Below are 20,466 nucleotides of genomic sequence, written 5' to 3' on the forward strand. Positions count from 1 at the left end.
CCACAGAGGCTCTGCCTGGGTGGCCAGCATTCACAGCACAGCAATCTTGCTGTTTCTTCTGCAGCTCCTGGGCACACACACCCAGCTCCATGATGTTCTACCTGCAGTGTGCAGTGCTGGGCGTAGGACCCAGAGCTACATGAGTTACAGCTGAAGCTCTTTGAGGGACGTGAAAATGCAGAGAAGCAAAGACACAATTAGGAGACTTTAAGTACATGATCCTTATGAGCCTGTATTTATTCCAAGGAGACAGTTCACAAATTTCAGCCTTCCTGACCTCCTTGGGCCAGTGATCTACACACATGAAATATAAGATGCGCCAGAGGGGGCGATTTAAATCCCACCTTCAAACCTGCTAGGTTCACAAAAAGGAATTCTGCAGAATTCAAAATATTATTTTATTCAAAGCATATAACTTAACAATAATGTCTTAGTCCATTTTGCATTGCCATAAAAGAATACCTGATGCTGGGTATAAAGAAAAGAGGTTTATTTAGCTAGTGGTTCCACAGGCTGCATATGAAGCATGGCGCCAGCACCTGCTCAGGTTCTGGTGAGGGTTTTTGTGTTGAGTTAAATCATAGTGGAGGTCAAAGGTGATGCAGGAATATGCCAAGAGGGATCTAACCCAAGGGGTGTTCTGGCTTTACAACAACCCACTCTCCAGGGAACTAATCCATTCTCTCAAAAACCAATCCAGTCTCATGAGAGTGAGACTCTCATGCCATGTGAGAATGGCACCACGTCATTCAAGAGGGATGCACCCCAATGACCTAAACACCTCCCACTAGGCCCCACCTCCCAACACCCCTATGCTGGGGATCAAATTCCAACATGAGATTTTGGTGGAGGTAAATGAACCATATCAAACTATGGCAAACATTAATGAACAAGTCCTCACACTACAAATGCTTCCTGCCCATTTTTCAAATGATGAAGCTATATTGTAGAAAATATCTTCCACTTAAGAGAACCAATGACTCAAGCAAAAATACACGTACCCAACAGTCCAAGTATCTGTCTGGAAATGAAGTCATGATAGATGAAAACACTTTTTGATTCATTCCTAACCTTTTTGCTGATGGCATTCTTTCATTCATTAAACCAAATATCTATTTAGCAAGGAATATTCTATGTTCTGGGGATAGAGAACAAAAAAAGAAATGAGGCTTCTTTCAAGGAAGTGAAATTCTAGTAGGGGAGAGACATAAATTATAATACATGATGACCATTTCAGATATAGCATGAGGTCTGTAGAAGGTGACTATTGAGCTGGGACCTGAAAGTTGGAGAAGGAGCCAGCCAAGCTAAGAGCTAGAGTTTTCCAGGCATAGCGAAGAGTTAAAAGCAGAGGCCTGAAGATGAGAAAGACCTTGCCTCTTGGAGGCCAGAAAGAATGACGGTGTGTTTAGAATGAAATGTGGGAGGGAGTGATTTGTTTGAGATAAAGTGCAGAAGCAGGGTCAGATCATGTGGGACTTTGCAGACAAAGGTAAGGAATTTGGATTTTCTTCTAAAATAAAAGAGAAGTAACTGAAGGAAGAGATTGACACTGTATGACTTAAGTTTTTTTTTTTTTTTTTTTTTAAATATTACTCTGTTTTGGGATAGAAGACAAATGTAATCACCAGCATGGAGTCAGTGCATGAAGTCACTGCAGGTGAGAAGAGATGGTGGCTTAGAGGCTTTGGGCAGAGAGGATGGAGAAAAATAGACACATTCAAGACATAGTTTGGAGGCAGATCCAATAATACTTGCTGTTGGGTTGACTATGAGGAATGATAAGAGGGATGGTGTTAAAGATGACTTCCATGTTTTAGGTTTGAATGACTGGGTGAGTTGTGGGTGAGTTTTGGATATGTTAATTTTGAGATGCCTATTATGTATCAAAAGGAGATTGCACACAGGACACTGGATATGTGAACCTGGAATCAGGGAGAGTCAGGGATAGAGATATAAATTTGGGGTCAGGAGATGGAGCACTGAAAGCTTGGGTGTGGATGAGCCCATCTAGGGAAAAATGCAGTTAGAGATGATTAGGGTGCACTGCAGCATCCAATATTTTATGTTGGAGATTGAGAAGGAGCAGTAAGAGAGAGAAGTGGTCAGCAGATCATGACATTAAAAGCACAAATAGAAGAAAGTGTCTTAGGAAGGAAGATGTGACCAACTGTGTTGAATAAGGACTGGGAATGTTCCTTGGATTTGGCATATGGAGGATGCTGGTGGCCCACATAGCAGTAAATCTCCGTAGAGTGTTGTGGATGGAAGTCAGATTGGTATGGACTGGAGAGTAAGTGGGATTTAGGAAAACAGAGAGAGTAAGTGCCAATGTTTTCAAGAAATTTTGCTGACCTATGAGCAGTCAAGGGAGGGTTTGTAAAGATAAGTTATACTAAGGTGAGTTTCTATGCTGATGGGAGTGACTGCAAAGACAGGGAAACTGATGGTGCAGTAGAGAAGCAGAGGTTAGCTACAGGATGAGGGTTTTTCAGAAGGTCAGGAGAGCAGCGCCAATACACACAGCACAGGGAGAGGGGCTGCCTTGGATGAGACAGGACAGTTCTCTGCTGGAAAAAGGAGGGAAACAAGATGGTGGCTGCAGATGCAGTTAATTTGCTAATTTGGCGGAGAAGGGAAAAAAAGGCATTCCTGTATGACTGTTCCTAATTTTTCAATGAGGCAGGAAGTGGGGTCAGAACTGAGGACAAAGAGGGAAGGTTGTGTATGAAGTTTGAGGATACTTGAGAAGGATAAAATACTTGCCTTACAGCAGCAGTCCCCAACCTTTTTGGCACCAGGACCGGTTTCATGGAAGGCAATTTTTCCAGGGACTGTGGCGCAGGTTGGGAGAGGATGGCACAGGTCGGGATGAAACTGTTCCATCAGGCATTAGCTAAGATTCTCATAAGGAGCGCGCAATCTGGTTCACAATAGGGTTCATGCTCCTATGAGAATCTAATGTGGCTGCTGACCTGCAGGAGGCAGAGCACAGGCGGTAATGCTCGCTCGCCTCCTGCTGTGTGGCGGGGTTCCTAACCGGCTGTGTGCGGACTGATAACCAGCCTCAGGCCCGGGAGTTGGGGACCCCCGCCTTAGAGAGTGGGAAAGGAATGGGCAAAGCGTAAGACACTATTTCCATATTTCTGATATTCATGATGGGAAACAAGACTCCAGAAAGTTACAAGACTTATCCAGTGTCATCTGATGGCTCTTACCAATGAGTCAGTCAGATGTAGGCTTTCATACTGAATATAATAGTAATTATTGTACGACATATAAAGCCAAATTCCTCCTACATCATGGGACTTTTTTAAGGCCTCAAATTGCTGATTGTTTTAGGATATGATAATCACAGTGGTATTTTTGTGCCATAACAAGTACTATTTACAAGATTACTGTTCGTCCTTGCAATAATACGTCAAGCATTTGTTTTTTTAAATTGACAAGTAGTTAAGGTTGGTCCTGATTACAGAAAAATAAATATCATTGGTTTAACTTCTTTCCATAATTTTCATTTGTTACTTCAGGTAGATGATACATTTTGGAGGCATCAAACCCCCAGAATCCAAGGAAGCTGACCATTATCCTCTGTTAAGTCACTTGGAATTAGGATAACTACCAACAGCAATTGTTTATCTCCTCCTCACACATACACACACCTTCCTTGAACCCCTGCTAAAGGTTCCAAAGAAATCTGTTACCCAGAGAAAATTAGGTAATGATATTAAGAAACATGATGAACTTTGTCTCCTCTTTCCTTTTTTCCTTTTGCTGGGTTTTCAAGAGGCACTTTGGGGATAGACTATACTCTATCCCAGTGCCTCACAGTGTCTGGCTCAATAAATATTTGTTATGTTCAATCTCAGAAAGGTTGTGTTTTGGGACCTCAGAGATGAGCCACATTTGAGATATCTTAATTTATTTAAATAGCACTTTGTAAAATTTACTTAGTGAATCATCTGTGTTCAAAGAATGTTTGTCAAAAAGATTTGTTCTGTAGAATTTAATGTTTCTCAGTATGATTAACACTTGCTTATCTTACCTGGCTGTAAATTAACTTCTCAGGGGACACCCATGGTGATGCCCTGCATTGTGAGGATTGAATTATAAGATGGTTTTCTCTTCACTTTATATCGTACGTTTCTCTTCCAATCTTGCATACCCTACACTGGTAGCTACCTGAGGAAAGTCTGAGTTCACCACCAGACAATGGAAAATCTGCTGTAGGAAAAATTACTAATTTATAATGACTCACGTCATTAGCAAAAGTGATTAGAAAACAGTGTTGCATCCTAGAGATATAGAAAGTTGCTGTGGATTTGCAAGGCAGTTGCAAATGTGGACTCAGAAACATAATTACATATAGTGGGAAGACTGTCAACTGTTTTGGAGGAGGGGGCAATCGCAAAACAAAGTTCTGCTTTCTCCTCGACCTCTTCCTTTTGACATTCCTTTTGAATATCTCATCTCACATTTATTATCCCATTTTAGTCCAGACTGTCAGAGCTCTACCTTCATAGTTTACACATGCACAGATAGGGGCCATCTTTAAATTTGAGGGCAATACAGGTTAAGGCAATAAGAGCTTAAGAAACACCTATAACTTTGAGCCAATTCAATTTGTAGGAATCTTTCCAAAGACAGTAATTCAAAATATTTGCAAAGACATATGTATATTCATTCATCACACAGATTTTTACACTAGATAAAAATAAGAAACAACCTCAAGGTTGACAATAGGGGATTGGTTAAATTATGCCATATGACTGTATATTAAACAACCTTAAACATGAAGTTGTAAGAAAAGCTTCTTTGATGTGAAAAGTTACATATCTATTAAGGGACTTGATGACCTGTCGTATTTGACCTGTCAGGTCTACACCATGCCTTTTCTGCACCATGCTCAGGGTCCCAGGAGGCTGCATTAACAGGGCTTCTGGTTCATAGCTCTCTGGTTGGATTTGGCTAATGAGAGGCACCGGCAGGCAGCTGGGAGGCAGGAGAGATTGGAAAGCAGGAGGGTATTGATTCCTCCTGGCTCTCTCCTTCTGCCTGGCCACAGGTGGGCAGCGGCTACATCTCTCCTCCAAAAGTTACCCTTTCTGTTGGGTAACCTCTCCAACAGCTATACTTCCAGAGTTCTGGTAACCTTCTGGATTGTAGAAATTCCTCCCTTGTAGAGCCTCTTAAGGCTCTAGGGGTTAGGGTTAATAATGGCCTTCCAAGGTTGTTAGCCCCTGGAGTCCTGCACCACCCCCTACTGATTTCCCCTAACCCTGTCTACACCTTTGTAAAGTGATTTGTCTCTACATAGGCCAAAGACATTCTTGCAGCAAAGCATGAGGCTCTTTAAATGGTAGTTTAGTACTTTTCAAAGTCCCCTAACTACATCCAGTTGAAACAAATCCTTTGTCTACAAACAGACTAGTTGCTGTTACACTAAAGAAAAGCAAGCCATGGGAGGAGGAGAACATGAAAAAATAGCTAAATAAACAACACCCAGATTGCTGCATGGGTCCAAGCCTGCCCAAGAAAGCCAAACCAAGCAAAGCTTCTGGCAGAGTTGCGGCAGCCAAATCTGAATGGTCCCATCTGTGCTTCTACCCTAGCTTCTCCTCGCAGAGCTAACAGATGTTTGCAAAGCTGGAATGTCCACCATCTCATGGAGAACAGCTGAAAATTCACACCAGTGGAAAGCACTTCTGCAGAACACCAACGTCAGCAAAGACCTCAAGTCTAACAGAATGGTCTTCTTCACGTAAAGCAAAGGGAACAGAGGGAGGCCACCGTTGATTGGGAACCACTCTGTGCCTGGTCCTGTGCTAGCAGCTTCCACGTGTACCTTATTTAACACCCGCAACAGGCCCAGGAGGAGCTGAAGCTCCACGCAGTTGTGAGCAGACTCCTGGAATCTCACATATGCCTGATGTGAGATGCATAGCAGCTTCCAGACAAACTCTTTAGAATTTCTCAACATTGATGCTGTGGGCCACAATGGTTGGAGAGAACTTCCCAGAGATTTTCGCCTTTGCAGCAGCTTCTGAACTGTCTCTAGAACTTCCTTGGGTCTATTGGCTGAGACCTTTGGCCAAGGTGTCCCTGATTTTCTCTCTGCTTGCCCTACCAATAGTAAGCCTCAATCCTGTTTCTAAAAAATGGTTTCATACTTGGAATATACGAAGTAGCTTCTATTTTCTTGACAGAACCCAGAGTGATACTTAGGATTGATATAGTGACTGCTGAAGGTCACCTTCAGTTCCAAGAGTGGAAACATGGCTGGAATTTGAAGAATTATGTAACATTTTTGAAGTACTTCAAAGTATTGTATAACATGCATATGACGTGTAAGTCCAACTAAAGCTATATTCTAGAAAGCACATGAACGTCACTTTATCAGTCAGCAGCCTGGAGTTAACGTCATGTTCTGAGGTGACTGAGAGGATCTTCAGGTTTTTTTTTTTTTTTTTTTTTTTGTATTGTGACTTGTGTGTGTGGTTTTGGAATGGCAGGGCAGGGACAGGGGCTTACACATCCAAGCCTCTCCAGAGAGGACCAGGGACCTTGACGGACAGAGAGGGCCAAGTTATTCTGTGCAGGTGAGTTGGCTGCATTATACAAACTTCCTCTGCCTGTCTCATGAAAACCCACACACCTTGGCAGCGGCTCCAATGGCTCTTTCAGGGTCAAGAGGTCCACACAGATCCCCAGCAGGTGCCAAAAGATCAGTAAATGCGCTCGTGTATTTAAAAATTAGTAACTTCCTAGAAGCTGGTAGGGGTTCCAGAAGCAGCTATGTTACCTCATGCTACCTCACGGTTACACAGTATACATGTTGCCTTACCTTTTGGGGGCTTTATTTATTTATTTGTAAGATGAGGGGACTGAATGAGAGTAGAGATTTTGGATCTTCAAGGTGTGTGGGGTTAATACAAAGTAACAGGTGAATTCAATGTACACCAAGCACGGATGAAACACCTCCCACCTCCATGTGCTGTTTATAGATGCTGTGGTGATACGTGTATACAAAATTAACAAAACAGTTCTGTAAATGGAATAACCCAGAATGTATTCTTTTGTGCCTGGCTTTTTTTCCCCCTCTGCATAATGTTTTTTTTGATTCACTCACTGTTTCTTGTATCAGTAGTTTGCTCCCTTTTATGTGGTGAAGTATCCCATTGTATGGTTATAACGCAATTTGTTTATCCAGGTACCTGTTGATGGGCATTTGGGTTGTTTCCAGTTTGGGGTGATAATGAATAAAGCTGCTATAAACATTTGTCTGCAAGTTTTTTTGTGGACATGTGTTTTCTTATCTCTTAGGTAAATACATACCTAAGAGTGGAATTGCTGGGTCATATGGTAAGTGTATATTTAACTTTCTAAGAAACTGCCAAACTGTTTTACAAAGTGGTTGTACCATTTTACATTTCTACCGGCAATAAATGAGAGTTCCTGTTGCCAACATTTGGTATTTTGTATACCAAAAATACACACTGTATAATTCCATTTACTTGAAATTCTACAACAGGTAGCATTAATCTATAGTGATGAAAGTTATACCAGTGGTTGGTTGCCTGTCTGGGGCTTGGTGGTGCCTTTGACTGAAGCGGCGTATGAGGAGTGCTGGCCTTGGTTAGAGTGGTGGTTACTCAGGTAGAGACAGTCAAAACTCACTAAACGGTATACTTAAAATGGGTTCATTTTATTGTGTGAAAATTATACCTAAGTAAAGTTGATTTTAAATGATTTCTATAACAGCAACAACAAACAACAAAACGATTTCTGAATTAACAGAAATCCCTAGTCATTCTGTGCTTCCTCAATCAATGAATTCTAAAAGTGCATCTCATCTTTGGGGACGTCTGGACATTTCTAGACATACTGAGTAGTCCTTTAACTTGGAAAGATTGAGACTGGGCTAGAAGATTTCTAAAGTCCTTCGAACTCCAATGTCCCAGAGCCTATATACTGCATGGCAGGTTATTCTAAGATCTTGTCACTAAGTTACCTAGATATCACTCCTCTTTATCCTGAATTTTCTCTATGAGGCCAATCAGCTCCCTGCCCTGGCTGACAATGCTGTATGTACCATCACCATGAAATCCATGCAGTTGATCCAAGCTGCTGTTCTTAGCACCGCCCTCCCCAGCAGTTTTAACAGATGGATCTATTTCTGGAACAGCCGTTCTTTTTGCAAGAGGCACTCTCTGCTCAAAATTAGGGGGTTAGGAATTAAGTCAGCAGAAAGACTGGCAACATGCTTATTCGTGAGGGTTTTACGGGTTTGTTTTCTTCCTGGAGCAGCCATTCACGATTTAAAGTGATTCATAGCTTTTTGGCTCTGGAAGATTAAAAATACAGAGTGGAGCAAATGATTAATTGTTTGCTACTGTACAACTATTACTGAAGCACCTTATGTTAACTCAGTGCTTTCTTCTCTAACTTGAGGTTCTTCCTAGTACACAGGTACAACTGTTCATGATTAAGACACATACCTGTGAAATAAATGGAAATGATGAAGGCTGAAATTTAGAAATTGCCTCTGAGATGCTGCCAATGTTCTGAAATGCAGAGTCCTGAGTCAGATTTCCTTTTATGCCCCCAATTTCTGCTACTGTCTTTGCTGCACTCACCCAGTGCATTGCAGGGGGGCTAATGCACACCCAATTGAGCACAGGGTGGCTGAGGGATCTGGAGTTATCCTGAGCCACTGTGGCATTGGCACGGTCAGTGTGGGTCAGGGTGGAGGGTGGAGGCAAGCACCCCCGTCTCTCCACACCTATGCTTCTCAAATTCCCCATTCAGGCAGTTGCCAAACGGCGGTGGGGGAGGGGGGAGGAGGAAAGGCAAAGTATTAGCAGCTAACATTTATTGCTCTTTACAGGGCCTCTCGTATATTCCTGACAACAGCCACATCAATATGGTGCCACCATTTCCCATATTTTACAGATGAGGAAACTGATGCTGAAGAGGCCAAGTGACTTGCTTAAGTCATGTAAGTCCTAAAGCTGGCATGACAATTTTGGAATGCACAGAATCCAGAATCTGACAGAATCAGGGATCTGGCATGGAAAGGGCACACAAATCATTTCTGATCAGCGCTTCTTGACTTTCTTGGGGTCTTGTGGAATTGATGGTTAACTCTTTGGCCTTCCATAGAATTCATTTTCTCCCACGAACTCCCCGAATGGCTGTATTTAGGGTCACTGCATCACCTTGTGGTCATGACGGAAATTGCACCTCCCCAAAGTCAAGAGTCCTGGCTCACACAACCTGGTTTTTCTCTGAGCTTGGAAGTTCTGCCAGTCTGTCTTGAAATCCCAGAGGAAAAATTCTGCTAGACCTGGGCTTGACAAAGTTGGCTGGCTGACCTCCAGAGCTAGGATAGAGAAGCCTTTCATTTCCCTTCTCACACTCTCACCTACCTTGGCTGCAGGTTCCTTAAGGGTGACGGATACTTCATGTGGGAAGTAAGCTCTCCGGCAGGCAGCCTGGAGTTCCTATCTCTGCTCTCCATTTCTTTCTGAACTTTCTGCACCCTTGCTCCCACCCTGCCACATAGCTGTAGCTATGTCTGATTATTTTCTCTCCACGTTTTTCTCCTCTGTGGGCTGAAGGAAATATGGATTCACTGAATTAACTTGGCCTCAAACGTTTCCTCTGCTATTTAAGTTAAACTGATCTCTGCCACATTATAAGCTACACAACCTTGGACAGTTAACATAACCTCAATGAGCCTCTTGGCACAATGGGGATAAGAATACACCAAAGATTTGGGGGATGATGAAATGAAATGCTACATTTAAAAGCATTTGGTAAACTGTAACTAAATAAGCAAATATAGTGATTATCAGCAAATATGTCCTCCTCACTACTGATAGTAAGAGAGAATGCCTTGTCTATGCAGTGTATCACACACTGTCATCTTCTTTACATAAGTGGAACATGGATCTCCACAAGAGGTGGGAGTGAGCCGTCTCTGTGTGGGGGGAGGTGGGAGAAGAGATAAGGAAGCTTCCATAATAATGACAAAGGTCAGGATCATTGCTTCATAGTCAGATATAGGCAATGCTCCCTCCCCTTTTGTTTAGAGTCCTCAAATGTCTATTAAAATGTTGCCACATTCCAGCACTTAAGACCACATTTAATCTTCATAACTATCCTGAGAGGGGCATGTTAATACCTGTTTGCCTGTTCTACAGATGAAGAAGTTGATGATCAGAGAGGTGAAATGATATTCTTAGGTTCTCAGGGTAGCAGAGTTAAGAATGTGAATCTTTTGATTTCCAATCAGGACATCTTAATTTACCACAAATTGTATTATCTCTTTATAACAAAGAACAGAAGCTTCCAAACTTTTTTGCTCATGAGCCACAATAAGAAATACATTTTGCACAGCACATACACATATGTATACACTGAAACAAAATTATCAAGAAACAATACTTATCCTTATTATGTACAGTGTACTCTATTCTGTTTTATTGATTAAAGAGTGACTCATTAAATTGATTCACAACCCTCTAGTGGATTGAGACGTGCAGTTGGAAAAAACTGATCTAGAAGGTTCTCAAACAATACCCACAGAACAAGTGACTATCACAATGGGTTTTAAATGGGTATTATGAAACTGAGGGAAAGGAGAGGAAAATAAGATGAACTCAGAAAGTTCTACCAACTAGACAGAACATATTGTCTGGTTTAAGCAAATTAACTCTTAGAAATCTTTTGAAACATGATTTTTTAAATCTCTAAAATAACTGTATTACAGTTACTGTGTTCTGTCACATCACGAACACAGCATTTACCACTTGTAATTATTGCCTTTTTACACATCAATTTCCAGCCACCCAACTTTTGACACCTTGAAGGAAAAAACTATGCATTATTCTCAGGGCAATAAGCATTTTGCCTGATATGTGCTCAATAAATATTGGTTCACCTAATAAATTTAAAAAAGAATAGCATCAGCCTCACCTTCTTGTTATTTTCACTGTTCAAAGTAACTTTAAATTCAAAAGGCCAAGGTAACAACTTGGTCTGTGTAAAATCCATGCATTAAACATTAGTGGCTACAATCAGCATCCTATTTGTCTCGGCTTGGGGACATCTAAAGTCTGAATAGAGGGAGAAGTCATAAAGAAAGAAGGATAAACACTATTCTTATTTGTTCATTCCTTCCCACTATCCAGCTTCTTCTGGAGTAGGCCTGTGCTCATCCAATAAAAATAAATATATATAATAAAAAAATAAAAAATGTAAAAAAGGAAGCTTTTTTCCTTTTCCTTTGGTGACTTTACCTTAATTTAGTTAAAGCCTGTAGACCTTCCATATGAGGCTAACAAGTGCAGTCTAATTGTGATGCAAGAGTGTGAATTTTGGCTCAGTGGCTACATCAGAAATGGAAGGGTATGACAGGCTTTCATTAATGTGCCTTAAATAGCATTGGGGTTCCCTGTACTGTGAGTCCTTGTCACAACCCTGGGCCATGCCTATTGAGTGTTCGAACTATACACTCAGAAAACCCCAGGGAGACAGTCTGTGAAGTTCAAAGTAACAGGAAAAGACTTCAGGTCCCTACCACTGTCCTGCCTGCAGGTACCCACTGATACAAGTGCCAGCCTCTCTCCCCTACTGGTCAAGTGAAGACCCAGTGTCCCTGGGGACCCACAGGGTGCCAGAGCAACTTCAGCCCCTTTGCATGACAGACTGGTGTGAAACAGCAACTCTTCAGGCCACTGCCTCTGGGAAGGTCAGGGGACTACAGTAATATCCTCTTTTCTGGACAAAACTGTCAGCCTTTTTCACATGTACACACCCAGAGAGAGTGCCCATATCACCTCCACTATTACACATGTGGAATGATGCTGAGAGATGCAGGGAGGGAAGGCATTGTTGGATCAATGCCATCTCTTTGTTTTCCTCTTTGAAATGAATTGGGGGAGGAAAAAAGTTTGGACTGCAGTCCTCAGGGCTTTGTATTGGATTTTTGTTTGTGAACAGCCATTCATAATGAAGCTACCAATACAACATTTAAAAGCCAATACATATAACAACAGTTTTACATTTATGTGGTGATTTTAAAAATAATGCCAAATGTCTTCAGATTTAGTGGTAGTATAGTGGTAGTTTTCCTTTATTCTGTGAAATGGAAATGTTTTCAAAAAATTATGAGTGAACATAACTGAAATGTACCTAAAGAGAATGAAAAGAATATGAACTTGAGGCTCAGGCAGATCTGGGTTTGAATGGTGGCTCTGTCCCTTTCTAACCTGCCTGACAGGGGCCAGTTAAATGTACAATCAATCTCTCTGATCCTCAGTTTCCTCATAACAAGATGGAAATGCAAAACTTACCATATAGGACTGCTGGGAGGATTAAACAAATGTGTAATCAATTAATTTGCTAAATCAATTAATTAGATGTCTTTTTTTTCTTCTACTCCTTTTTGTTTTGTTTAAAGCAGCAGGGTCTCACTCTGTTGCCCAGACTGGAGTGCAGTGGCCAGATCATAGCTCACTGCAGTCTTGAACTCTTGGACTAAAGCGATCCTCCCACCTCAGCCTCCTGAGTAGATGAGACTACAGGTGCATGCCACTACACTGAGCTAATTTTTTTTTTATTTAATTTTTTTTTGTAGAGACAGGGTCTTGCTATGTTGCACAGGCTGGTCTCCAACTCCTGGTCTCAAGCAATCTTCCTGCCTCTGTCTCCCAAAGCAGTGGGACTACAGGTGTGAGCCACTGTGCCTGGCCCTTTTTCACTTTTTATTTAGTTAATATATAATCTCTAGGATGTAAGAATGGAAGTTTGTTTATATCTCAGCTTTTATGTATATTTCACAGATGACTGCATAAAAATGAGATACAAAATATTCTTCCCAATAACCCTTCAGGGCTGATTGAGAAAAGAGAAAAATATATTAATTATATTTTACATATGAAAAAAATAAGTCCCACGAAGAGAGCGAGTTCATACCGAAGCAAGCCTGAGGTCCAATTTTCTAACTTACAAATACTGGTAAGTCCCAGGTCAGCAATTTATAACCAGAGGATGGGACACGTGTGTATATACCTTCAGGAAACTTACCAGTATTTGTCATTTTTAAATTATCACCATAACAATTTCTATTCAAACTTCAAGAACATTAAAGAGGAACGTAAGCTGCTTCTTTCCACAGAAAGGGGGTGTAGGTCCAAGGTTAAGCTCACACCGGCCCTTCAGAGGGGACAGAAAGCACCTTCAGGAAACTGAATGCAGAAGACCGCGTGGCTGACCACCAACCTTTCTTTTCCTGGGAATGGGCTCGTCGAAGAGCAGGTTGCTGGCCTCCGCCTCGTCGATGCCGTCGTCTGGCTGCGCGGGGCTGCGGAAGGGCTTGAAGCTGTCAGCCGAGAGCGGCGGCGACGGCGTGGATGGGTTGGACTGGTCGCTGGGGGCGCTCCAGCTCCAGTAGCCACTGCTGCTGGTGCTGGAAGGCACGCAGCCGCCCTCCTTCCAGGATCCGCTGAGGCTCTCTGCGTGCACACAAACACAGTCAGTGCCAGGACCCCTGCGTGCCCGGGCATGGTTCAGTGGGGAAATGGGAGCCTTGGTTCTACACCAGTGAAACCACCCCAGCCCTCTCAATCATCTGCAACAGCTGGGTATGTAAGTTTTTGTTCTATTTATACACCCCCTCCCAAAAGCCACATTGTAGTTTATAAACATTTAATTATTTTAACCTCATGATAATAGGTTTTTCTAAGAGTTTTCTGATGTGTTTTTGTCTTGTGCAACACAAATTCCTTGGGATCATAGTGGGGATTATATGAAAAAAAAGATTTTCTTGTTCACTAAGTTTGGGGAGCTCTGGGTTTATCGACTACAGTATTTCTAAGAAAGAAATATCATTTGCAGTATTCTCCTGAATAGTTTGGTCACAGAGTTCCCTCTCACCCCAACCCCTCCGATTTCAACATTTTTTTAAAAAGGGATTTCTTAGCTGAGGGCAGTGGCTCACTTCTCTTATCCTAGCATTTTGAGAGGCTGAGGTAGGAGGATCGCTTGAGGCCAGGAATTCGAGGCCAGCCTGGGTTACATAGTGAGACCCTGTCTGTACAGAAAAAATGAAATGATTAGCCCGGCGTGGTGGCATGCACCTGTAGTCCCAGCTACTCTGGAGGCTGAGGAGGGAGGATTACTTGAGCCCAGGGGTTTGAGGCTGCAGTGAGCTATGACTGGGTCACTGCACTCTAGCCTGGGTGAAAGAGCGAGATCCTGTTTCAGAAAAAAAGTTGGGGGGTGGGGGGCTCTTATAGGACTGTTATTCTTAGAATACATTTATAGGAAGTTAGTCTAACACTTAAGAATCTAAGAGAAATAATTTCTGGATAGTTATCTAAAGCCCCTTTCCATTCTGCTTATTACAACAAATAGTAATGCCTTATATTTTGTGAGTGTTTTACATTTTACAAAGCTTATTCGCACAGTCTCAAGCATTCTCACAACATCTGTCCTTCAGAATAAGGATTATTATCCCAGTTTTATAGATGAGGACCCTGAGGCAGCAGGAAGCAAAGTGACTTGCTACATGACTGGTAAGTATCCCTCATGGGCCCAGGCCACCAGGAAGAGGTTGGACCTATTTCTTCAGTGCATGCAGTCCCTGGGCTGTAAACAACCTCCATTCTCTCTGGCAAAGCTGGGATAGGATAAGAATTTATTGGCAATAATTACTCTAAGATTGCTATTGGCTATTACCTTTCCATTTGTGGTGGAAAGCATTATGAAATGTTTGCTAATGTGGAGAGATTTCTGCCCAGTTAGAATGTCTTCTGCCAGCCTGGCCTATATGGCGAAACCCCGTCTCTACTAAAAATACAAAAATTAGCTGGACATGGTGGTGCGTGCCTGTAATCCCAGCTACTGGGGGGGCTGAGGCAGGAGGATCACTTGAACTTGGGAGGCGGAGGTTGCAGTGAGCTGACATGGTGCCACTGCACTCCAGCCTGGGCAACAGAGTGAGACTCTGTCTCAAAAAAAAAAAAAAAAAGTCTTCTGGGTGCTCTTTTAATCACTGAAGATTTGCTTTACCTTTCAAGATGCACGACCTTAATTAGCATTTATATAAATTCTACTTTTTTTGGATAATTTCTCCTCCATATTTATGTGCATTTTGAATATATTAAAACTATGTTCTAACTACGAGGAAAAAACATCCCCAAATGCCTCATTAAAAAAATACTGTTAATGTCTGTGTAATTAGTAATGGAGTGAAGACAAATGGTAGATTATCATTCATGGGGAGATTTCATAACTACCTTTACCTATTTATGGATTTCTACCATATTCCTCAACTATGTCAAGCAAAAAGTTAAGTTAGAGGAGTGAAGCTTTAAGTTGAAATAGGAGAAACTACCCATCTCATTATAGCTAGGTTCTTTTAGAATGAAATGGTCATTTATGCAGTCTCATGCTTTGCCAGCATCAACAAAACCAAACTAGCATCTCACTCCCTGCAGTCTACACAGAGACTGATACACTCACCAGACTAGATTTGCCTATTGTAAATAAGAAAGCTCCATTTAGTACAACAGGAGTTCAAGAAGAGCATAATAGAAGGCTTGATGATTTTATTTAGTGTGAAAAACTCCCTTGGCAGGCCCGGGTGGCTTACAAATATACTGTAGTATGCATTTGTAAAATAAAATAAAGCTAATGGTGCTAGATGTATAATCATGTTAAGTATGAGGCACTGAATTTATTTTGAAAACCAACTATTATTACAGTGTGGTTACATGGCTTCATGTCAATGCCAAAAGTGAATTTGCTTACTGATTTGTGAATGACATTTCCTTTAGAAAGACTATTTAGTCAGAAGGACTATAAGTGATATGGAAATGATTTTTCTCAGAAAAAAAGTCAGGTCTGATTTATAATATTCTTAGGGGACAGAGCCTCCTTATATTAAACCTCTGTTTGTCAAGAATGGAGACAGGCACTGCTGGACTCTCACCCTCTTTGCAGACTCACTTCCTGATAGAATGATCCTTTTTAGGCACAGAAAATGATCACAACAGTTTCCAAAAACTCATTGATGTGCAATAATTCTAGAGAAAATCTTTTTTTCCTAAAAAAAAAAAGCCTTCATTATAATAAATTGCTTTCCCTATTTAAGAATTTGCTTTTTCTTACAGACTAAATGAGAGACAGCAGACAATTTGGGGTTATTAGTTGAGTAGTTATTTTTTAAACCATAAATGAGCACTGAATTACTTTATTACTGTGCTAACGAAAGTTTGCATTGAAGAGCCAAAAGGTTTATTTTAATTCTGACCTTTAAGTATAAAGGAACATTAAAAATGTTCTCAATTAAAAAATGAAGCCAATGGTAAAAATAATGATTACTTTAAAATACACTTTTCTTTTTCCTCTAAGGATTCCATGAAATTCTACAATTCCTTTTCCCTAGAATATGTTTTGGGGGTTTTCCAGGGTTTTTAAATTTTTTATTTTTTAGAGTTGGAGTCTTGCTGTGTCACTCAGGCTGAAGTGCAGTGGCACCATAAGCTCAATGCAACCCCAAAATCCTGGGCCGGGACTACAGGCGTGTTACCATACCTGACTATAGTTTTGCCTTTACTATAATCCTTCTTTAGCACTGCCAAAGTGAGAAAGGTAAATCAGAGTACCCATTTGCCAGAGACCCCCAGAAGAGCAGTCAGGTCACTGAATGGGAGTAGTCAGGCCCATTTCAAGAGCAACTTTTCTACTGCTATATAAAGAGGAGGTGTCGGCTGGGTATGGTGGCTCCCACCTGTAATCCCAGCACTTTGGGAGGCCAAGGCAGGCGGATCACCTGATGTCAGGAGTTCGGGACCAGCCTGACCAACATGGTGAAACCCTGTCTCTACTAAAAATACAAAAATTACCTGGGTGTGGTGGCACATGCCAGTAATCTCAGCTACTTGGGAGACTGAGGCATGAGAATCACTTGAACCCAGGAGGCGGCAGTTGCAGTGAGCCAAGATAGTGCCACTGCACTCCAGCCTGGGTGACAGAGCGAGACTCCATCTCAAATTAAAAAAAAAAAAAAGAGGAAGTGTTATCCCAGCTTGATGAATCATGATGTTGTTGGGCAATACTGATTCATGACATTAATTTGAATTCCTAGCATCTTAATCATTCTTTCCCTCTTATAATGAGGTTGGAGTAAGTTTTGGTAAGGCCTCAATGTATGTTCAACAAATTTATTTTAACACCTCATGCTTAAAACCAAATTGTGTGTGAACCATATCTTAATCTCATAATTGACCATGCTGGTTTTTGAGAGAAGGTTTTCATTGATCCTAAGTCTCATTCAGTGGTCTCAGTGCATTACATTTCAGTGAACTGCAATCTGCAACTGGCTTTCTCCCTTGGGGAGTGCTCTTGACAAAGCCACCAGTGACCACCTTCTTGATGGAAAACTCAGTCTTTTTAATGCGTGACCTTCTGAAGCATCAGACACTTCTCCTTAAAACATGCTTTTCCCTTGGTTTCCATGAAACCACACTCTCCTGGTCTTCCTCTACCTCTCTGGTCACCTCAGGGTCTTCCTCGGCTCTTTTCCCACTGCCAATCCCTTGCATGATGGAGAGCTTCACTGCTTCCTTCCTCGGCCATCTTCTCTTCTCACTTTGCTTTTACATAACTCTCTCATGATGATCTCATCTACTCTCATGGCTTCCAAATGTTGCCTTCTAATTCTGTACCTTCAGCCCAGATCTCTCTCCCAAGATGTGCCCAAATCTCTACCAGATGTTGCCCCTTGAATGATCCTCAGGCACTGCCTATTAAACATGTTTCCTATTGTCTTCTTCAGCAACCTCAGCTCTTGAACCAAACATTTGCCAATACATCTCTTCCTGTGCGTCTGTCACCTGCCCCAGTGAATGTCCTCCCTTTGCTGAAGCACACCAACTGCCTGGAAGTCATCCTTGACACACCCTCCTGCTCACTCTCTCTGTCCAGCACCAAATACTCTTGATTCTGCATTCTTCACATTTCTCGATTATGTCCTATCTACCTCCACTGTGACCACCAAGATCTTTTTTTTTTCCTTTGGCTGATAAACCTAATCATAACTTTGCAGTGCTAGAATCACTTTAATAGTGCTCCCATAGCCTCAGCATGAAGTCCAAACTCCTAGCCAGGCATAAATGACCCCTCCTGATAGGTCTCCCAGTCTCTCCAACTTCACCTCCTACTGCCTGACCTCCTTATTTATTGTATTGGATTATATGAGACAAAATCATATCATGATTAAGAGAATAAATCTGGAATCAAAAAGATATGGAGAATTTCAGTTCTGCCAGTTAATCTCTGTGAGCCTTAGTTTACTCATCTGTAAAATAGTGATAATAATACCTCATAGAATTGTTGTGGGAATTACAGGCGATAAGGCAAGCATAGTATTTGTTTACTGACACATAGTAATGCTTAATAAATGCTAGCCAATAATATGGCTATGATTGATGGTCTTTCTTCCCCAAAGAGATAGTATACTACCTGGGAGTGTGGATACTTTTTCAATGAGGTATTCAATTCATCTAGCATGGTACCTGATAAATGTGTGTGGAATAAATGAATGACCTAAATAATTCTATTTGATTAAGGAGTCTGAGAAAATGTTTTTAAAAATTATTTAATCTGAGAGTTCTTTGATCCAACTGCCTCCCCAGTCAAACAGAAATAATGCTAGGGAAAATAATTCATTAGCTCAATCTTCATTTACCTGGGAAAAAAGGGACACAAGTACTGCAAAGACGTCCTGGCAAGGCAGAAAACAAAGGAGCTCAATAAAAGTGAGTTGAATGGAGGGATGGGTGAACGAGAAGCAGTGGGCTCCCTGGGAAGATGAAGAGGGGGCTGACAGCTCTGGGGGCCTCGATTTCTTCCACGTTTCTCTTTGCTTCCTGCTAATGGGTGAGGGTCAGTGGTTCATAGCGTTTGACAGGAATGAGACATCTCAAAGAAAGGCCCTGCTCTTGGTGTCAAGGGGCCCTTCCCTAAGTCCCATATCCTGGGCTTACCGTTCGGCCGCACGGGAGGACTTCGAACCAAAGGGCTAGTCGACAAGCTGGTTAGTACCATTGCTGCTGTCACCTTGTCCATGTCTAGTTCCTCTGAAGATTTCCTGTAAAACAGGAAGGGACACTGGTGACTGTTCACTCTGCATCTGCTGTGGGCCACACAAGGTGTGACACGCTGTCACGCATTTACTCCATTAACTTATCCCCATGAACAACCGATGTTCTGTTAGCTTTATTTTATAGATGAGGAAGCTGAAGCCCATGAAGTGAAGTGTTTCAGTCAAAGTCATACAGTATTAGGAAGACAAGGATTCCGTCATCCATACTTCATCTAACAACTGTTCATTTAGAGTGTGCCGTGGGCTAGACTCTGTTCTAGCCACGAGTGATATGAGGTGAACAGCAGACAAGGTTCTTGCTTTCATGGAGCCTAGAGGACGGTGGGAAGCAACACACTTATCAGGAAACAAACAAGCTAGAAGGAACAAAATCATTTCTGATAGTGACGAGGGCTATGAAGCGCATAAACAGGCTAACGTGACAGTGCCTGCCTGTGGGGGCTGCATCTAAGGTGATCACATGTTTCTCTGAGGCAGTGACGTCTGAGGTGAACTGTGAAGGTCAGGGAGAGTCTGTCCTGAGGGGCAGGGAAGTACATCCCAAGCAGAGGCAGCAGCCTGCAGAAAGGCATGGCAGCGGGAATGTGCGGGAATGTTTAAAGGCTGATCCTAGAGTGTGAGAAGGGGAGAGCGGTGCAGAGCTGGTCAGACGGGGTCCAGTGGCCATGGAAGGTGTTTTAATTTTATTCTAAGTGAAATGGGAAGTCCCTGGGAGGCTTTAAGCAGGCCTAGTGAAGTAATATGACGAATATTTGTAATATAATTAGCTGAGCTGCTATATGGAGAATGGATCTTAGAGAAGGTAGAATAGAAGGAGGGAGGCCACTTAGGAGATGACTGCTAGGAGTCCAGGCGAGCTTGGACTAGGGTGGGGACAGTGGTAGGAGACCCAGCAGGACTGGCTGATGCACTTGGACATGGGAGATGAGCAAAAGGGAGCGAGGAAGGCTGTCAGGTGTTGGCTGAAGCACTAACTAGAGCCATTTACTGAGATGGGAGAGGCTGGAGGAGAAATGCAACTAGGGGTGTTTGAACTCCTGAGCTTTAAAAAAAATTTTTAAAACTACTTACTATAGAAAGAGTAGGTCATGGGAATAGTTACCATGTTGTTAAAGTGAAGAGCCACTGGTAATCATTCACTGAGATGAAGAGGTTGCTCTGGTTCATTAATTTTGGCCAGTTAACCCTGAATAAAGGTTCATAAGATGATGATCATGGTGACCGGAGTCAACTTGTTTAAGCTTATTTCAATAAAGGAGGTAAAATTGAGAGGCAAAAGTTTGTGTCGT

At 42.0% G+C, this 20,466-nt stretch overlaps 1 protein-coding gene across 4 annotated transcripts in view; it reads right to left on the minus strand.

The window, feature by feature from the left end:
- ZNF704 (zinc finger protein 704) overlaps positions 1–20,466 on the minus strand; it is a 244,795-nt gene that overhangs the window by 44,254 nt on the left and 180,075 nt on the right. For all 4 annotated transcript variants that reach the window (XM_057303035.2, XM_057303036.2, XM_057303037.2 and 1 more), the window contains exons 3-4: positions 19,059–19,162; positions 13,288–13,520 (exon numbers count right to left, since the gene is read on the minus strand). In XM_057303035.2, coding sequence (XP_057159018.1) covers positions 13,288–13,520; positions 19,059–19,162 — 337 coding nt within the window. The remainder of the gene's footprint in view (positions 1–13,287; positions 13,521–19,058; positions 19,163–20,466) is intronic.

This window comes from Pan paniscus, chromosome 7, assembly GCF_029289425.2.
Source record: "Pan paniscus chromosome 7, NHGRI_mPanPan1-v2.0_pri, whole genome shotgun sequence".
In the NCBI taxonomy this organism is placed as follows: domain Eukaryota; kingdom Metazoa; phylum Chordata; class Mammalia; order Primates; family Hominidae; genus Pan; species Pan paniscus.